At 47.7% G+C, this 18396-nt stretch overlaps 2 protein-coding genes across 2 annotated transcripts; one reads left to right on the forward strand and one right to left on the reverse strand.

Moving 5' to 3' along the window:
* Positions 1-2591: 2591 nt before the first annotated feature.
* LOC102444974 (mas-related G-protein coupled receptor member H-like) lies at positions 2592-5657 on the reverse strand. Its single transcript, XM_075926069.1, has 2 exons — positions 5465-5657; positions 2592-5045 (listed from the first exon to the last, which is right to left on the reverse strand). Exon 2 carries the CDS (start codon positions 5013-5015, stop codon positions 4029-4031), a length of 987 nt encoding a protein of 328 aa, XP_075782184.1. The 5' UTR covers positions 5016-5045; positions 5465-5657; the 3' UTR covers positions 2592-4028.
* An 8565-nt stretch (positions 5658-14222) lies between these two features.
* LOC112544781 (mas-related G-protein coupled receptor member H-like) lies at positions 14223-16538 on the forward strand. Its single transcript, XM_025181608.2, has 2 exons — positions 14223-14936; positions 15346-16538. Exons 1-2 carry the CDS (start codon positions 14781-14783, stop codon positions 16342-16344), a joined length of 1155 nt encoding a protein of 384 aa, XP_025037393.2. The 5' UTR covers positions 14223-14780; the 3' UTR covers positions 16345-16538.
* The last annotated feature ends 1858 nt before the right edge of the window (positions 16539-18396 follow it).

Raw genomic sequence — 18396 nt, forward strand, 5'->3', positions numbered from 1 at the left:
TCAGGCAGGGAGTGCATCAAGGCTATCTGCTGTCAGGTCAGCTGTATAATCTAGCCATTAACTCTTTCCTCTGTCTCCTCTGCAAGGGGGTGACGGTGTTGAGCTTTGTGAGCTGGAGATGTGGCTGGTCCTGTCAGCGTACACCAATGACGTGCTCCTCATGGTCCAGGACCTGGGTGACCTGGCATGGGTGGAGGCCTGCCAGGCCGTTTACTTAGCAGCCTCCTCTGCCCAGGTCTACTGGGTCTAGAGCTCTGGCTTGGTGGTTGGGGCTTGGTGACAGATGAGCTCCCTCCCTCCCACGCTTCACGCCATCCAGTAGAGCATGGGTCCATTGCTCTAACTTGGTGTTTTCCTTTCTGCCACACATTCCTCCCCGCCGGAGAACTGAAAAGGTTTAAAGCCCAGGGTGGCTGAGTAGTTGCGGAAATGGACAGGACTGCTCCGGTGCCTCTCTCTGCTTAACCAACACTGGTTGATCCTGTCCATGCTCTGTCTCTGTCTCAGCACCCTGGTCCTGACCCCAGGTTTCCTGGCGCAGATCCAGCAGCGGATGCTGCAGTTCTTCTGGTCAAGACTGCATTGGGTCTCTGCAGGGGTTCTCCATCTTCCCCTGGAGGAGAGAGGGCAGGGCCTGACGTGTTTGCATGTGCGGGTTTGTGTCCTCCATACAGAGACTCCTATATGATGCAGGGAGTCCGGCATGGAGCACGCTGGTGCACGCTTTTCTTCGCCTCCGAGGGCTCCGATTTATTTCATTTGGCCACTCCTTTAATTGAGATGCCTTCCGTGAGACCTTTCTAGGCTGTCAGCCTTCTACCAGGACCTCCTCTAGAGCTGGAAGCTGCTTTCATCCACCAGGCTCTTGGGAGCCACTGTAGAGGAAGACATCTTTGAGGAACCAGTGCTACACAATCCCCATCTTCATGTGCGAGCAGCGGAGTCCCCTTTGGTGTGCAAGAGGTTGGTCTTGGCAGAAGTCACCAGGATTGGAAACCTCCTGGACTACGACCGGAGAGATGGGGTGGATCCTCCAGTGCTCACCCAGGGTGTGTCTAGACTACATCCATTTTTCAAGATAGGGATGTAAATTAGGCATTTACAATTGAATTTCCCATGCTTCATTTGCATAATGGCGGCCGCTGCTTTTTTTCAAAACAGGATTTTTTTTGAAAAAAAAAAAAAACCCGGCCATTTAGAGGGGGGTCTTTTGAAAATAAAACCCTTTTATGAAAGATCCTGTACTCCTCAAAAAGTGAGGTTTACAGGATCTTTCGAAAAGGGCTTTAATTTTCAAAAGACCCCCATCTAAGCTGTGGGTGTTTTTGAAAAAGCCCCATTTTAAAAAAAAAGCGGTGGCCGTCATTATGCAAATGAAGCTCGGGAAATTCAAATTCCAGCTTCATTTGCAATATTGATGTGCCTAATTTACATCCCTTTTTTGAAAAAGGGATGTAGTCTAGACACACCCCCAGTGCATGGGGTTCTCCACCCCACGTACTCCCTGGCACATACTTGAGGAGGTGAGGGACGCTTTGCCACCCACTGCTCAGGTTTATCTTGACAGGATCCTGCGAGAGGATGCACCCCACCCACCCCTCATCCCTGGCCCGCCTGATCTCTCCATCAGCCCCAGGCCCCACGTACCTCTCGGACCGCCTTCCCCTCGTCACCCAAGCCGGCTGCACACATTGCAGTAGGTCTCCTATCGAACTGCGCCCAAGAGTCATCTGTAGACACTCATGCTTCACGTTCTTCGCTCCCCCACCCTCGTGTCTCACCCAGCTACCAATTGGCGAGACCCCCTACCATCAACAGAGGGTGGGGAGCCCTGGTGGGTCAGTTTCTACTACACCTTGGTTCTGCAGCCCTGTAGGCACATCAGCTGGAGAATCATCCATGGTGCGGTGAGCATGGGCATGTACAACAGTTCACCCTTGTTCCCAATACTTGCCCCTTCTGTGGCATGAGGGAGACCCTGGCGCACATCTGCATCAAGTGCACCAGGTTAGAGCCCCGCTTTTGGCTCCTCCAGAACCTCTTGTTAAGGTTCGGGCTGCACTTCTTCCCTCACCTATTAATTTACGCACACGCCATCCGTGGCCCCACAAAGTCGCGGGACCTCTTCGCCATCCTCCTCCTGGCTGTGGCCAAGATGGCAATCTACAAGACCAGGGAGAAGAGGTTGGCTGAGAGAGGGGCCTGTGACTGTGGGGCGTATTTCCACTCCAGCATCTGTTCACACATCTGGGCAGAGTTCTACTGGGCAGTGTCCACTGGCTGTCTCTCTCGAGATCTTTGAGGGGCAGTGGGCGCTGTCTGGGGTTCTCTACTCAGTGTCTCCATCCGGTACCTTGTTTTGACCCTATGACCTCCACACCCCTCCCTGTTTTAATTCATTTGTCCCCAGTAATTATTTGACATTCTGGGCTCTGTGGACCCTCCCTGTAGGTTGAGGGGAGGTCCTTTAGATGTGTCTCCTACTCATAAAAACATAAGAATGTTAGCCTGCCCACCTCCCAGTATCCAACAGGACCACAGTGTGGCAGGCTTCTGGCTTAGGTCTGTCAAAGCCCTACAGCCTCGGTTGGTTTGACCCAAAAGCTACCTTTCTGAAAATGCCCTGAGCACCTATAGAAATGGTCTGATCCTTCTGGAGATTGAGCATTTGTGTGCATTGCCTATTCAAGGCAAGAGAGGAGAGGTCACACACACAGGAAAGTGAGTGAGAGATGGCGTTTATTCATGTTAACACTGAAGTTAGTGGACAGAAAGATAGCAGGCAGTGACTGCTGTGACTTTTTGGGGGCTCAGCATCCAGGCATTATTACTAGAAGAGAATAACCTCCTTGCTTAGCTGATAGTCATTTTGGATTTTTTTTCCATTGGAATAGAGGCGAAAGTTTCATATATCACTATGCATAAGAAAGAACCCAGAGCTGCAGGGGACATCTGCCTGTATTTCATGCACGATAGCTGGCTGTGGAATTATTTACATGGGGCTATTTCTACATGATTATTCTTACCTCCCACATAACCATGTCTCCTACACGTAAGAACATAAGAATGTCCACACTGGGTCAGACCAAAGGCCCATCTAGCCCAGTATCCTGTTTTCCAGATGCCCCACAAGGAGGGAACACAACAGGTAATCATCACATGATCCTTCTCCTGTCATCCATTTCCAGACAAACAGGGGGTAGGGACACCATTCCTGCCCATCCTGGCTAATAGCCATTGATGGACCTAACCTCCATGAATCTATCTGGATTTTTTTAAAACCCTGTTAAAGTCCTAGTCTTCACCACATCCTCTGGCAAGGAGTTCCACAGGTTGACTGTGCGCGGAGTGAAGAAAAACTTCCTTTTGTTTGTTTTAAAACTGGTACTTATTAAATTCATTTGATGACCCCTTCTTCTTATATTGTGGGAATAAGTAAATAACATTTTCTTATTCACTTTTTCCATACCAGTCATGATTTTATAGACCTCTATCAGATCCCCCCATTAGTCTCCTCTTCTCTAAGCTGAAAAGTCCCAAACTTTTTAATCTCGCTTTATATGGGACCCCTTCCAAACGAAACTACTCACTTACCCATTTTCCCTGTAAATGGCAGGTAAAACTAAGACTATGAATGGTTATTGACAGTAGGTTTTTATGGAAAAGACAGTAGCACTCTCCTGGTGATTTGAGGAGAAACTTGCCACCAAAAGTGAAATTCCTTATCAATAACATTTCTGAAACAATGTGAATGGGACCACAATGGGGGCTCTTCCTGCTCACCTTCACATCAATAGGACTCTCCCTACTAATTCTAAAGGGGGCAGGATGGGGCCCCATGTGACCCATTTGTGTTTTTACAACTGCAGTGAACCCAGGGGATCCATTCTAGGGAACGGTTGTGCCCTGGGTGGGGATGGGAAAAAAACTTAGGAAATGACCTTTCAACTTCTAATGTTTTTGATTCTGTGATCTCGGTAACTCTTCATCCCTTGAAAACGGTGTCCCAGGTTGGATTCTGGAGGGATTTAAGTAGTCATTTCCATTGGGTTTGCACTCTGAGTCTCTCCATCCTCTCTGATATCTGCCTTCTCCTCAAAGACCCTCTGGAGCACAACTTTAACAGACCCCTGGAATCGCCGTTTTTTGTAGCTCCCAATTAGGAAGTAAATAACTGGGTTGATGCTGCTGTTTAGTGAGGCCAGCATGAAGCATGTCTCATTGGAGAATAAGAAGTAATTAAAATACAGCATAAAGCACTGAATGCTGAGAGGAACAGCAAAAACAAGGAAAAAGAGGATGGTGAGTAGGATAACAGCATAGAGTTTTCTTGGCTGACGTCGCTGGGAGCTACATCGGACTTTGATGGACAAGATCAGATTGGACAGAACCATGATGGGAGTGAAAACTAGGAAATTGAAAATATTCATGGATATGACTGTCACTAAACACTTTTTATCCGGATTAAGAAGACAAAAATGACAAACTAGTCCAATTAGCAGGGAGGAGAAAACCCAGAGCAAGGCACACACCAGGGCAGACAAAGGCTTTGGGCGGCGGCATCGGCTCCAGAGTGGGAAGAAGACCGAGATACACCTCTCAATACTGATGGCTGTTAGGAGATACAGGCTGGTGTTGTATGTGAACAGAAACAGCAGCAGAAAAGGCCTCCATTCTAAATCCAAACAGAAGAAATGATTCATCATATTCATTGTAAGGGAAACACCCAGGAAGAGAAGGAAACCAAAGTCGGCAATGCCTAGGTTCAGGATGTAGACGGTGAAGGTGTTCCTTTTAATGCGGAAGCCCAGAAACCAGAGGATGGTCCCATTCCCCATGAGCCCCAACAGGCAGATGAGCAGAGTGACGCTGTTAATGGAGATGTCAGTGAAACTGTCTTTGAAGCATTCGTTCCCATTATTTGTATTAGAATAATTAAAGTCGGTCATTGTGGGAGGAAGGAACGTTGTGCATGGCTCAGTCATAAAACTTCTGCTCTCTGGGCTTGGTGACATCTTCCTCTCAAAACCACTGCGTATGCACACCTGTTAGCAGAGAGTAGATAGAGGAGATTCAGAGACCTGGTTATCCCCAGCACTGTGCTTCACTGACCATTCCAGCCCCTCTACTGTTTAATGACCTGGAACAGCCAGATCCAAGTGGGTGTGACTGAAGTATCCAGAGAGATTACAGTCCTGGGAGATGCTAAGGATAGAAAGAGATGGGGAAAGGTAGGGAGCAGCCGAAAGAGAGAGAGAGAGAAACACAAACACAGCGAGAGCTGGATAGATTATTAAGAAAGGGAAAAGATAATGGGAGGAGCTGTCATCCATTTATGGATTGGAAGTGGCAGGAGACGACATGGGGAATTATAGGTTACTGGCACCCATCATAGATCCCTGGAATATGAAGTGGAGAGAGGGAAAACAACCAGCAGCAAAGAATTGATCTAACAAACACTTACCTTTACTTCCCTCCAACACCTTGGGAACGAACCTATTTTCTTTGGATCTTTTCTGAATTATAATCTATCATCTGAACACAGAATTCCCCTGTGTGGTGTCCAACAACCAGTCCCTGCCAGGTCCCCTCAAAGAAGTGACTTTCTTATGCTGCATAGGGTAGGATACAGAGATCATAACATCAGTGCATCTTGTGAGCACAGGGGCAGTTTTATAAGATCAGCAATGTGTTTGTTACTTTTTTTCTCCAAAGTAACGGAAATGGCTTGCTAAAGATTAAGTCTAAAGGGATTGCTATCACAGAAAACTGCCATTATCTGAGAAATGCAACTGGTGCATTCGGGGTGTAAGCAATTCAGTTAGTATGAAATTTAGAACTTTTCTTATTGTTCCATATTCTCTTTTCTTGGCAAATATAAGACTTCTGTTATATTTTGTTACAAGTCAAACCATATGTCTTAAAAATGCTTGTATCCATGATTTCTGGGTCAATAATATATATTCTACGTATACTCAAGGATATATTTTTGCCTGAGACTGTTTATTTTAGCTTACTGTGGCAGTAAATATTTGTGATTTTTTAAAATTAAAATATATCTGCTAGAACAGTGGTTCCCAAACTTTTTGGCATCACACCCCCTTTTTGATTTTTGAGAAACCCTCATGTTACCCCCTCCTCCCAAATAGTTGCAAAACTTGTTGAGGAAAAAAAAAGTCACATCCAGGACCAGTGTAAAAAAAAAAAAACAAAAACAAAAAAAAAAAAGGTGCTGGTGCTCCAAGGGAAAACTTTTGACCAAAAAAAAAGTCCTTTTAAGAGCAGGCATTGCTCTTTTAAGGCAGCCATTTTCAAGTCTGCCAGGGATGCTCCATCCTCCCCTCCACCCCAGACAGCTCGAGCTGCACGTGTTTCAGCAGACGCCTGAGCCAGGAAAAGCAGAAAATACTGGGCATTTCACATGTCCGGTATTTTCTACATTTTTTTACCAGATGGACCGGTCTTTTTCTTGGGCGGAGGGGAGGGGGAATTGACGGTGGAGGGGCTGGGTTGCCTTGTGCCCCCCCCCCCCCGGAATTTCTTCACGCCCCCCCCCTCCCCCAGTTTGGGAACCTATGTACTAGAAAGAGAGATTGAAAAAAGGCATTTTTACTGGGTGGATAGCAGAGCAAATAATATACAGATATTGATCATGGAATGGTATTTGCCCAAACACATCAGGACCCCCAAAATACAAACTGTTCTAAAAGAAGTAATACATATAATGATCAATATAGTTAAACAACCTCACTGATTGCCTGATTTAGTGTTAATTAGGATCATTATAATCATCTATATAGTAGCCCAATGTCTGTGACTCTGTAACGCTGGAATGCTGGCTGTTCCCTCTGGGCGGCGCTGTTGCCTGAGTCACGTTCTTCGCCTCCTGCCATGCCTCTTGGTTGATTTCTGCGCCGCTTAGCTGGGCTGCTGCTGGGAGCAAGTGGCACAAGCAGCTCTTTGGGTGCCGCCGTCCCCATACAGCACCCCTGTGCTGCATGGGGAGCGCAGGGCCCAAACGGCCACTTGCTTCCCTGCGGTGGCCCAGCTGAGTGGCACAGAAGTCAGCCAAGCACCATGGCAGGAGAGGAAGGGGGAGGGGCGGTGACCTACATGGCCAGGGGGTGGGGCCTGGCTGTGTACGTCACCGCCCCGCCCCCCCTTTGCGCCCCTCTTTGCCTCCCGCCATGGCGCTCGGGCACGGAGTAGCTAGTTCGGATTAGGCTTCCTAATCCGAACTAGCTGTACACCTCGTTCCAGACTAACTCAGGTACCCCCCTGAAGCTTTTGGGATATGAATTTGGGCAGAGAGGGGTGTTAGTCTTAGAACTCTGGTTGGTGCGATGAATGTGAGGAAATCTCACCCCTGACTCCCTGTTGCCAATCCATCCATCACTGGAGAATATGAATGCTGTCCTGCCCTACCTTGCCCAGGGGGAGCTATGGGATGGATTGCAGGCTGCTCTGTTGGCTCTGAGCCAATCAGCTGGCACAGAAAGAGGTCTAGAGAAAGAAAACACATGGTTAGGTCAACAGTACGATTGCTGCTGCTCCTGAGAGGAGCAAGCCCCCAAACCTCCTCAACTAGGGCTCAGGGTTTGAGCTACGGAGAAGGGCAGAGAAAGGCTTCAGAGAGCTGTGGTGCAAGAATAGGTTAGACGGCCTCTTCCCAATTCTCAGATTTAAAAACTTGTTTGTCTTTATTCCAGGGGTGGGCAAATCTTTTAGTCTGACTTCTTCCCAGGGGCAAATTAGTGACAGGTGGACCAGGGTAAGCTCCTGACCCCACACTTATACAGGAGCTTCAGGGACAGATGCAAGGTTCCAATGGGCTGGATGAAGCCCATGGACTGTAGTTTCTCCACCCGGCTTTATTATCTTGAAAAATGCAGGACTTATCTACCTTAGCCAAGTGGTATGTTCACATTTATACAACATGTTCTGTGGCAGTGATGTAGCGCTAGAAGCCCTGCAGAAATGCTCTGAAGTTTGGTAATTCTCTCATGTGTGAAAGAGTTTCAAAAGTCTATGCTGTTTGTCATGTTGCCAGATGATGAAATGCCCAGATTAAAAACTTGACTATCATTCTTGCCATTAAATTTCATCAAATTAAAAATCTGAACAGCAGCAACGATGAGACTACTAACATGATATGGTAGTAATAAATACACATAGGGTATGTCTAGACTTTTGTCGACAGAAGTTTTGTTGACAGATACTGTCGACAAAGCTTCTGTCAACAAAGAGTGTCTAGACTACATCCAGTTCTGTCGACACAGCAAGCTGCTTTGTCGACATGACAGCGTAGACGCAAAGGACAGTGTACATGCAAAAACACCTTCTGTCGACAGAACTCTGTTGACAAAAGGTGTTATTCCTCATAGAATGAGGTTTACAGCCATCGACAAAACTGCTGAGTTCTGTCGATGTTATGTGTGTAGACGCAGGTATAGTTTTGTCAACAAAAGTCCACTTTTGTTGACAAAACCCTGTAGTCTAGATATACCCATATTGTATCAACATAAAACTTGTGTAACTCATCTTTTAAATGCCCAGGTTTGCATTGAGCTGCGAGATTCATCCAAAGGACAGATCTGGTAAGTAAACCAGTGAGATACTCTTCTTGGACAGAGTTTGATCCTACCCCATATGAAGCAAGATTCACTGGTTTGTTCCAGCTATTTTGGGGCCACTCCATCAACTCAGTGGAAATATCTGATTTATTCCAATGCTTGCAATGTACAGATTGGCAAAAATAAAAAACATGCTGCTTGCGAATTTATTAGAGTTTAAGGTAAGGCTGTGGTATATTTTGATGAAGTATTGACAATTTCTGTTTTGAGCGTTATAAAACTACCTTTCCGAATCCCAGTATCTAATCTCAATAAGAAAGTGACCGACCCCTCCCATTTCCTGACACCTCCCATAATTTTACATGGCTGTGAAAATTTAAATCAATAACAATTAAAACATGCTTCAAAACAAACATCAGCATTATCCATCAACATTATCCAATTTAAAGTTTGCCAAGCCTATCTAGGAGCCATCAAAAGTCCCTTTGGTGCTGTATTAAAGAGGTGGCCAGCAGAACCCCTGGTATCATACGAAAACTTTCTGTAATCCCATTGGATTGAGGGTAGCCTGGGGTGATGCAGGTTTGGTGGATCCTTAGAATCACGGAAAATTGACTGAAAGACATTCTTGATATGCCCCATGCAGGTTCTGAGGTGGGGATACTTGGCCCCGGAACCTGCAAGGGGCATATCAAAAGCATCTTTGAATCATGAGATGCTGTTGCAGCTTTCATAACTTGGGTTTGGGGGAGGGAAGGAAGGAAGGGGATAGGGCTTTTCTGGCAGGAAGAGTTTGGGGGTTTCTCTGCGGGGGAGGGGACTTGTGGCCCTGGCTGAGGGAGGGGAGCTGCAGGACCACTGATTTGTGCCCTGGTTTGTGAATTGCTGTGGGTGGGTGCCCTCACACAGGACCCCAAATCTAGTGAAGAATTCATTCACTAGGACTCCAGCTACTATCACAGCCTCTTGATTTCTTATTGGATAAACCTCAGGCCACTTTGTACGGTTAATAGTCCACAGTTACCAACAATTATTGCTGGCCAGTCTCTGCCTCAGGTTAAGGATCCAGCACCTCAACACCGATGCACTTCACAGGGACCCTCGTTAAAAGAGCTGTAAAGGGCTGCTCCCAGTCTAAAATGTACCCTTCTCTTCAGTGTAAACATCACCCTTCCAGCACCAGTTTCATACATCCTGCCTGCAGGAACTGTCTCTGAGGCAAGGTCTACACTGGCAGAAGAAATTGACGTCAGCTACACAGTTCCAGCCACGACAACTATATAGCTGGAGTCGACGTACCTTACATGGATTTTCTGAGGCCTCCCCACAGTGGTAGGTTGATGGGAGAAACTATGCTGTTGACTTCCTTTAATCCTCATGACTACAAGCTGTACCATGGTCGATGAGGGCATCCTCAGTATTTGATTTAGTGAGACTTTACTAGACCCACTAAATCCCTGTCAATCCTCTGGTAAGTATAGACAAGCCCTTAAAGTGGCTGCGATTTTTGCAAACCCCACAATATCCATCAGTTTTAAAACTAGGTGTGTCTAAACTACATGGCTCCATCGATGGAGCCATGGAGATTAGGTTGATCGGCAAAGGGAAATGAAGCCGCGATTTAAATAATCGCGGCTTCATTTACATTTACATGGCTGCTGCGCTGAGCCGACAATCAGCTGATCAGCTGTTTGTCAGCTCAGCGCGCTAGTCTGGACGCTCCCGCGCCAACCTGAAAGCCCTTTATCAACCTCCCCATTATGCCTCATAGGATGAGGTTTACCGGGGAGGTCGATAAAAGGCTTTCATGTCGACAGGGGAGTGTCCAGACTAGTGCGCTGAGCCGGCAAACAGCTGATCAGCTGTTTGTCGGCTCAGCGCGGCAGCCATGTAAATTTAATGGCGGCTTCATTTCCCTTTGCCAAACAAACAAATCTACATGGCTTCGTCGACGGAGCCATGTAGTTTAGACGTACCCTAGGAGTACCTCCCCTTTCAGTGTTTCTGCTAGAATTTGTGGATACCTGTACGTATCACTTGCTCATTTGCACCACCCCCTATAATATTTCATCTTTAAATTCTAAGCATCCTCACTGCGACTTGCAGGCTTTTAGTGCAACATTGTGATGTGGATGTGCTCCTGCAACCTGATGTCCTCTGTTCCAGTTAATGAAACAATCAGTATTTTCACTTCTGCAAATCATGGGAAGAGAGGATACGACTCTCTCGTCCTGAGCTCAGTCACCCCTCCGCTCTGAGCAACCAATTCTTTGTAATGCTATTTAGGGGAGTGTTGTTAATTAGTCGCTCCAACAAGGCCATCTGGGTAAGACATTAGCATTGCTATGTTTTCTGCCAGGCTTCGGTGTAACTGTGAAATCACAGCATTACAAGTTTTCTAGCCCAGTTTGAAACCAAAGAGACTTTGCAGAGCTATGTGGTCTGTCCTGACCACGGTGTGAAAATGCTCCAAAGATTTAACCACTGCAGGGGGGCTGCTTAGGTAATTTCTCTCAGGATAGCTTTTACTTTTATTAAAATTAGTCATTCTCTTTTCAGACCCCTTATGTCAGTGGTGGGGAACTTTTTTTGAAATCAGTTGGGGGCCACACAAAGGTGAGAAGAACCCCCCCCCAGCTCATAAGGAGAAACTTACAAAAACAACGAATAGTCTTGCAGCACCCTAGAGAAAATGAAACATGTAGATTGTATCATGAGCTTTTGTGGGCACAGCTCACTTCTTCATCTGAAGAAGTGGATTGTTCGCACAAAAGTTCATGATACCATCTACATGTTTTGTTAGTCTTTACGGTGCTGCAACACTAGTCGTTGTTTTTGTAAGTTTTGCCAGTTACAGGCTAACTCAGCTCCCCTGCTGAAGCTTGAGAAGGAGAAAGACACTCCCCACACATCAAACCTGGGAGGACGGCTAGTAGATTTCGTGGTCCCACCTATGCTCTGGGGTTGGGCCAAAAATGAAGAGTTCAGTGTTTGGAAGCAATCTTGAGATGTGGGGTCTGGGCAGGAGGGAGAATGCAGGAGTGGGTTGGAGGTTGGTGGGGCTGGGTGCGAGGTAGGGTGCAAGAGCAGAATAGGGGCATGGAGTCTGGATGCGAGGAGAGTCACAGGGCTGGAGAACCAGCTTCTTGATGCTGGGCGAGGAGCCCTGATCCTCAGGGGCCAGATCCAGGTAAGCCAGGGGCTGGATTTGGCCTCTCTGCCATAGGTTCCACACTCCTGCTTTCTGTTCTTGTGTCACTGCCTCCCCAAGCTGTAAGCACTAGTATCTGTGTCCAAAGGAAAGGTGTCAAGTTTGGTTTAACTTTCATTTAGCCCTGTAGTCACTTGCAGTCTTCCCACAGTATCCTGGATTAGGCCTCCATCCTGGTTGCTGCTTGTTCCGTCTTTCACTGTTGATGCAAGAGCAGTACCAACATGACGTTCACATAAAGCACCAACTCAGCCACATTGTAATCCAGTCTCCTTCCATGAACTCTATTAAATGCACAATGAAGTACGATGAGGCGTGTGTCAGGCCCAAGGATAAATTTTTATTTAAATCCCTTCTCTGTATTAAAGCATTAAACTGGCACGTGGGAGAGTTTTGTTGCAGGTTGTAGCTGGAAACTCCCATTGTAAATACCACCATTAGAAAACATTTTGTTCTTTTGAATAACTATGGAAGAAAGGCAGTGAAAGCAACCCATGTGCACATGCAGTGGCGGGTACACACTTGATTCCTTCTTTTGTAGCAGGTGGGTAATGTCTATTTGTCATGTTCCCCCCTTTACTGCTCCTTTATTTGTGTCCTCTGGGATTATTTACATTTTGTAAAGCTCAGACTTAATGCTGATTTGGACAAAGTGTATTTTTTGTTTAGCTGTAGCTATATTTAGAGGTGTTTCTTTCTTTAGAACACCTCCCCCACCCCGCCCTACTCTTCAGTTCTCATGCTGTGGGCTAATATAATAAAGTCACTATTTGCAGATTGTCACAGCATCACAGGGTGAGAGAGCGCCCAGGTTGCTGGGACAGAGAGCTCAGTGACACCCCAGTTCCATGTTGAACCACAAGAACTCATCACAAGAGGATTCTATGCCTGTTTCCTTCTCTTATACCCACTGCATTTCCCTCGTTCTCGGCAGGATCTTTAGCTCCTTCTAGGATTATTTACATTTTCTAATGATCACATGTAAAAACTTGGTATTTATATATTAGAGATTGGTGCATCTGTCTGTCTGCGAGTCCATTTGTTCAAGAACTCCGCCTCAATAGTAAAAGCTAGGACCACCAAATTTGGAATGTAGCTTCCTCATCTAACTTAAAGCAAGGTCAGGGTTTGGTTGTGCCAGAAAAATGGGATGTGCCCGGAATTACATTATTTTCCATCACATGGAAGAAAGGGGCACAGAGAGAGGAATGCGATACTCACAGTCACCTCCAGGGCAGTGAGTGCAGGGGAGAGCTGTACAACAGAGAGTGACCATTGGGGCAGTCACACTACCCAGGAAGTGGGGATGGGGCTCACTATGTTGCCTGCCACCATCCCAGATAAGCAGCCCCCCTTCTCTAAACTTCTCCTTTCTGGCCCTCAGTCCTAGCACAGGAGAGGGGAAGGAAGTCCCCCCAGTCTTCCCACCACGGCCCCCCCAGCAGCACCACTGCAGCCAGGCAGCACAGTCACTGCCTACTCTCCAGGACCCACAGACAACCTCACTACCAGCACTGCCAGGCCACCCAGTGTGACCACTCCTTCCCTCCCTGGGCTGAGTCCAGAGAATGCCAGTGGGATGCATGTGTGGCCCTCGTCCCCCTCGACCAGGCCCAGGGAACACCAGTGGGAGGTTTACATGGCCCCCAGCTACCCTGAGTCAGAGAGTGGTGGTAGGAGGCCTGCACAGTGTCCCTCAGCCCTGAGTTGAGCCCCCTTCTGGTTCTGGGCTGCCCTCTGGCTCCTCCAGACCCAGGCCAATCTTCCCTTAGCCCCAGACTGGGCCCAGAGAGCCCCAGTGGCCTGTGTGGCTCGCCCCCAGGCTGCACCTGGGCATAAGATTTCCTATCATCAAGTCACAAAAGTCACAACTCAAGTTTCCCAGAAATACCATTTGGAAAAACTGTAAAAAAATTAAACAATTAAGAAGATGCAAATCGAGGAAGATGAAGAGACGCTAGCGAGAACGGTGCAGGTGCTAAATGAGGAAGGGAAGTGGTACGGACTGATTATGAATATCGATACAATGAAGACAATGGTATCTGCAGATAAGGAAATTGGAAGGAAGAGCAGTGTAGATGGGATCAAACTAGAGAACGTAGAGAAGTTCACGTATTTGGGGAGCAACATGATGTATGATCTAGACTGTAAGAAGGAAATAGCAACTAGAATAGCAAAAGCAAGAGTGAGTTTGAAGACGATGGATAAGATCTGGAAAAGTAAAGCTATTAGCTTAGGAATGAAGCTGAGCATCTTGAAAATGTGTGTATTTAGCAGCATTTTGTATGGATGTGAGACATAGGTGCTATGAAACATTAGAAGAGAAGGATATTGGCGTTCGAGAGGAGTTGTTATAGAAAGATCCCGAGAATAGGATGGATGCAGAAGGTCACCAACGAGGAATTATATAGGAAGATACAGCCAAAAGAGAACCTATGGCAGAAGGTCATTCAATGGAAGTTTCAGCTATTTGGGTATATCTGCAAAATGAACAACGAGCAAAAACTTAAGACCCTGGTATTCGACATAATGGATGGTCCAAATAGGAGATGCAGACCCCACAGAGAATGGGTAGATGATATAGTAGATTTGTGCAGACCTAGTCTACAGAAACCACTCCGTATTGGACAGGGAAAGATAGAAGGAAATAGTGAGGGAGGCATCAGGCACCAAGGAGCGTTGAACCCATGGTTGTTGGAGATGATGATGATGAAATATTCATGCTCATTCACACGGGTATTGTACCCTCACACACGAAAAACCTTTTTCAGAGAAAATAAACTTTCTGCAGAATCTCCCCCATGAGACTGAACCTTGAGCAAGCATTTCCTTTATTGCGTAAGAAGCCAGAGGAAGGCAGAAAGGAAACACAGTGCTGAAGTTGGCTGATGCTATCAATCTGCCCAAGAGTCATCAGATGCCCTGACACTGTGTGATCTGCGAGTCCCACTCTGCCCAAGGTGGAGAAGACATTTCCCTGACAGAGAAGGGACTTGATGCGGCACAAGACAGTGGCAAAAAAATTTGTAGCTGTTTTATACGTTATTACCCAGGAAGATCCTACAGTGAAACCTGTGAGACAGAGAGATTCTGAAGCAAACCTATCCCAGCCCGGCTTCGGTAAATACTTGGATCAGGCCGCTGGAAGGAAGGTAAAGGATTGCTCTTTGTCATCATTAATGATTTGTGATTTCTCTCTCTGTTGTTCTCTCTGCCTCTTTCTACATCACTCTTCAATTCTCACCAACATTTCTTCCTCCTGCCATTCTCTGCACATACACGGCCGACAGTCCCTCCTGTGTTCTCTTTCTATTCCTCTCCCTCTCCCTCTGTGTGCCTGTCTGTCTCTCCAGATAGGGCCTGTACACAGCAGTCTTCCTTCCGTGTCTCTCTCTCTGCCCGGCATCCCTATGGCCAGTACCTCTTTAGACATTTCTCCCTCCCACTTGCTGGGACCTGGCTGTTCCAAGACTGGAAGCTGGGGATGGTTTGGAATGAGCAGTGAGACACAGCACTGGGGGTGCCACTCACTAATGGTCCCTATCTGCTCTCTGCCAACAGGTGAGTGCCAACGGGAAGGTCCAGCATCCCACAGTGATGAGTGAGACGACTGAAATGTATTTTACTGAGAATCAGACCAGCCTGGGGCCTGAGGAGGAAAACGACTGGGCTGGATGCCCAATAGATGTAACTGTTGTGACCATCGACAGCATCACCCTACTCTTCTGCCTGTTTGGGTTGGTGGGAAACGGGATCGTCCTCTGGTTCCTCAGCTTCTGCATTAAGAGGAACGTCTTCACTGTCTACATCCTCAACCTGGCTGCTGCGGACTTTGGCTTCCTCCTCTTCCTGCCTTGTTTTCTTATAACCTCTAATGCCGAACATAACTTTTGTGTTGCTTCAAGGGGGCCAAACTTAATGAACGCGTTTCGGGTGCTATCTTTGCTCACGTACAGCGCCAGCCTTTATTTCCTGACAGCTATCAGCATGGAGAGGTGCGTGTCTGTCTTCTTTCCCATCTGGCACCGCCGCAGCCGCCCAACGCACTTGTCTGCCATCATCTGTGCCCTGCTCTGGGCTCTCTCCTGCCTGCTCTCAGGAATAGTGTATTCTTTGTGTCTTGTGGATGGAACAGAATATTGCTTGTACAGATTCCTACCCGTGTACGGTCTGAATTGCCTCATTTTTGCTCCCATCATGGTGGTGTCCAGTCTGGTCCTGTTTATCAAGCTCCGACGTAGCCTCCAGTTCCGCCACCCAGGAAAGCTCTACGTCGTTATCCTGCTCACCGTCTTCTTCTTCCTCGTCTTTGCTGTTCCTCTCAGTGTGCAATATTTCCTCGACCTGATTGAGCATAGTCTCACTAATGAGTTCTCTTACCTGCTGGCCTCTATCAACAGCAGCATCAACCCAGTTATTTACTTTGTTGTTGGGAGCTACAGGCAGTACCGACTCAGAGGCTGTCTCCTGGTCGCACTGCGGGCCATCTTTGAAGAGAAGACAGATTTCAGTGAGGATGGAGAAATCTCTAGACAAGACACAATGAGGATGGCTATTTAAATCTCCGCACCATCCAGCTGGAGACGCCCTTCTCTGGGGATGGAGAATTCCCTTATTGATCAATAAAGCTGTTCATTAGCTGCCAAACCAGAGAGGAGTGTTTGCTTTAACAATATGCAAATTGCGAACTGCAATGTGTGTGTCTTTTCCCACTTTTCTTTTGAAAGAGGCTTTTCTGAAATTTGACGCTTCTACACGGCACCAAATTTCAGACAAACCGCCCGCTTTTCCGAAAAATGTTTCGGAAGAGCGGATGTGTTCGTTGGACGTGGCATTTCAGAGCAGAGGTGGGATTTCCTTCCAGTCCTCTAGTGAAGAAGAGCCCGCCTTCTAATCAATCAGACTCATGAAGGTGATCACACAGTGACCATATGTAGGTGGAGTGGAGACTATACACTTGTTTCCTTGTTTTATAGCTGTTGGGTGGTCTTTATCCGTTGCATTTCTCTCACTCACTGCTCCTTGACTGGTGTCCTTCTGGGATTACAGGTTGCACCTCCAAAAACCGGCACTACCTGGTTCAGCAACATCTGTAGTCTGATAGAACCATGGATGCTCCTGGACCAGAGAGCCTGTGAGCCTAATGGCAGCAGGACCAGCAACGTAGACAGGGTCAGAGGCAGCAGGGCCAGCAGCCTGGCCAGGGTTTGGGGCCTGAGCTCTATGCAAGTGCAGGAGCCCACGGTAGAGTGCACCTGGGGCCAGGGCCTATGGTAGCCCATCCGGGCTGGAAGGCCAGCAGCAGCTGGGTGGGTCTGTTGGCCCGGGCTTGTGGTGGTGGAGGTGGGGGGAGGAGGAAGGTGACAGCTGGGGTGGTAGTGAGCCAGTAGCATTGTGGTTTGGGGGCTGGTGGCACAGGACCTCCCTTGATCTTGCTAATTCTCTGGTTTGGGACCAGACCAGGGAAGTCCAACTTGTATTTAAATTTTCTAATGATCATTGTGATGCTGGCAGTGAATCCGGGGCAAGCCAAGGCCATGGGACTCAGTGAGCACTTAAAAATGCGTAGCCAGAAACCCATCTCGCTTACCCAAGGGTTAGCATTCTTGACCTTCCTATGAGCTGTTAAGTTGGCATGTGGTTTGTGTTTAATCTTGATAAAATGATCGCAGGATGCTGCTCAGGATGCATTGATCTTTCTCATAACCTCTACAGCCCATGAGGTAAAGCAGGAGTACTAAGCTGCTGATTATGATCTCCAAGCTGCTAAAATCCAGCAGCACAGCAGGGCTTGGACGGGTTGCCTGCTGGCTGCAGGCTTGTTGGTGTGCTCCTGTTGGAATGAAGGGGACAGTGTGTCTCTGGCGATGGCCAGACTGCAGAGTTATACTGGAAAAAGAGACGCAAATTGTAGTTCACAATTTGCTTATCTTTTTCCACTAATTTTTGGAAGTGGCTTTTCTGAAATTTGACCCGTCTACATGGGGCAAAATTTCAGAACCTCCATTTTAAGAACATCCCTTAATCCCAGAAACGCTCTGCAGTGTAGACATAGCCTCTGCAAGCTGCCCATGCCTGCAGCTCCCATTGGTTGGATTCTGGCCAATGGGAGCTTTGAGGACACGGCTGGGGCAGCACACGGAGACATGTATGTCCCCCCACCTCCCAGGAGAGCACAGAGACAAATTGGCATGCAGCTGCTTCTGGGATCAGCATGGGACCACGGCAAGCAGACAACCTGTTTGAACCCTGCTGTACTGCCAGCTGGGAGCTGCCTTTGCGAAGTGCCTCCTGGCTGGAGCCTGCACCTCTCAACCCAAATCTGTGCTCCAACTTGGAGCTCCCTCCCAGAGCCACCACCCCCCTCTCCACCTCCTTCTGCACGCTGACATGCTGCTCTGCCTGGAACCTTCTCCCAGGCCCAATACCTCCTCCTCCTTCCCTGCCTCAGTTGTGACCCTCCTCCCAGGACCAGCACCCCCTCCTGTACCCTAACACTCTGACCTAGCCTGGAGTCTCCTCCTGCACCCAAATTCCCTCCCAGAGCTTGCACCCCTCACCCTCTCCTGCACCCAACCCCTTGGCCCTAGCCTAGAACCTACCCCAGTGCAG

Source organism: Pelodiscus sinensis, chromosome 4 (genome assembly GCF_049634645.1).
Source record: "Pelodiscus sinensis isolate JC-2024 chromosome 4, ASM4963464v1, whole genome shotgun sequence".
NCBI classification, from domain to species: domain Eukaryota; kingdom Metazoa; phylum Chordata; order Testudines; family Trionychidae; genus Pelodiscus; species Pelodiscus sinensis.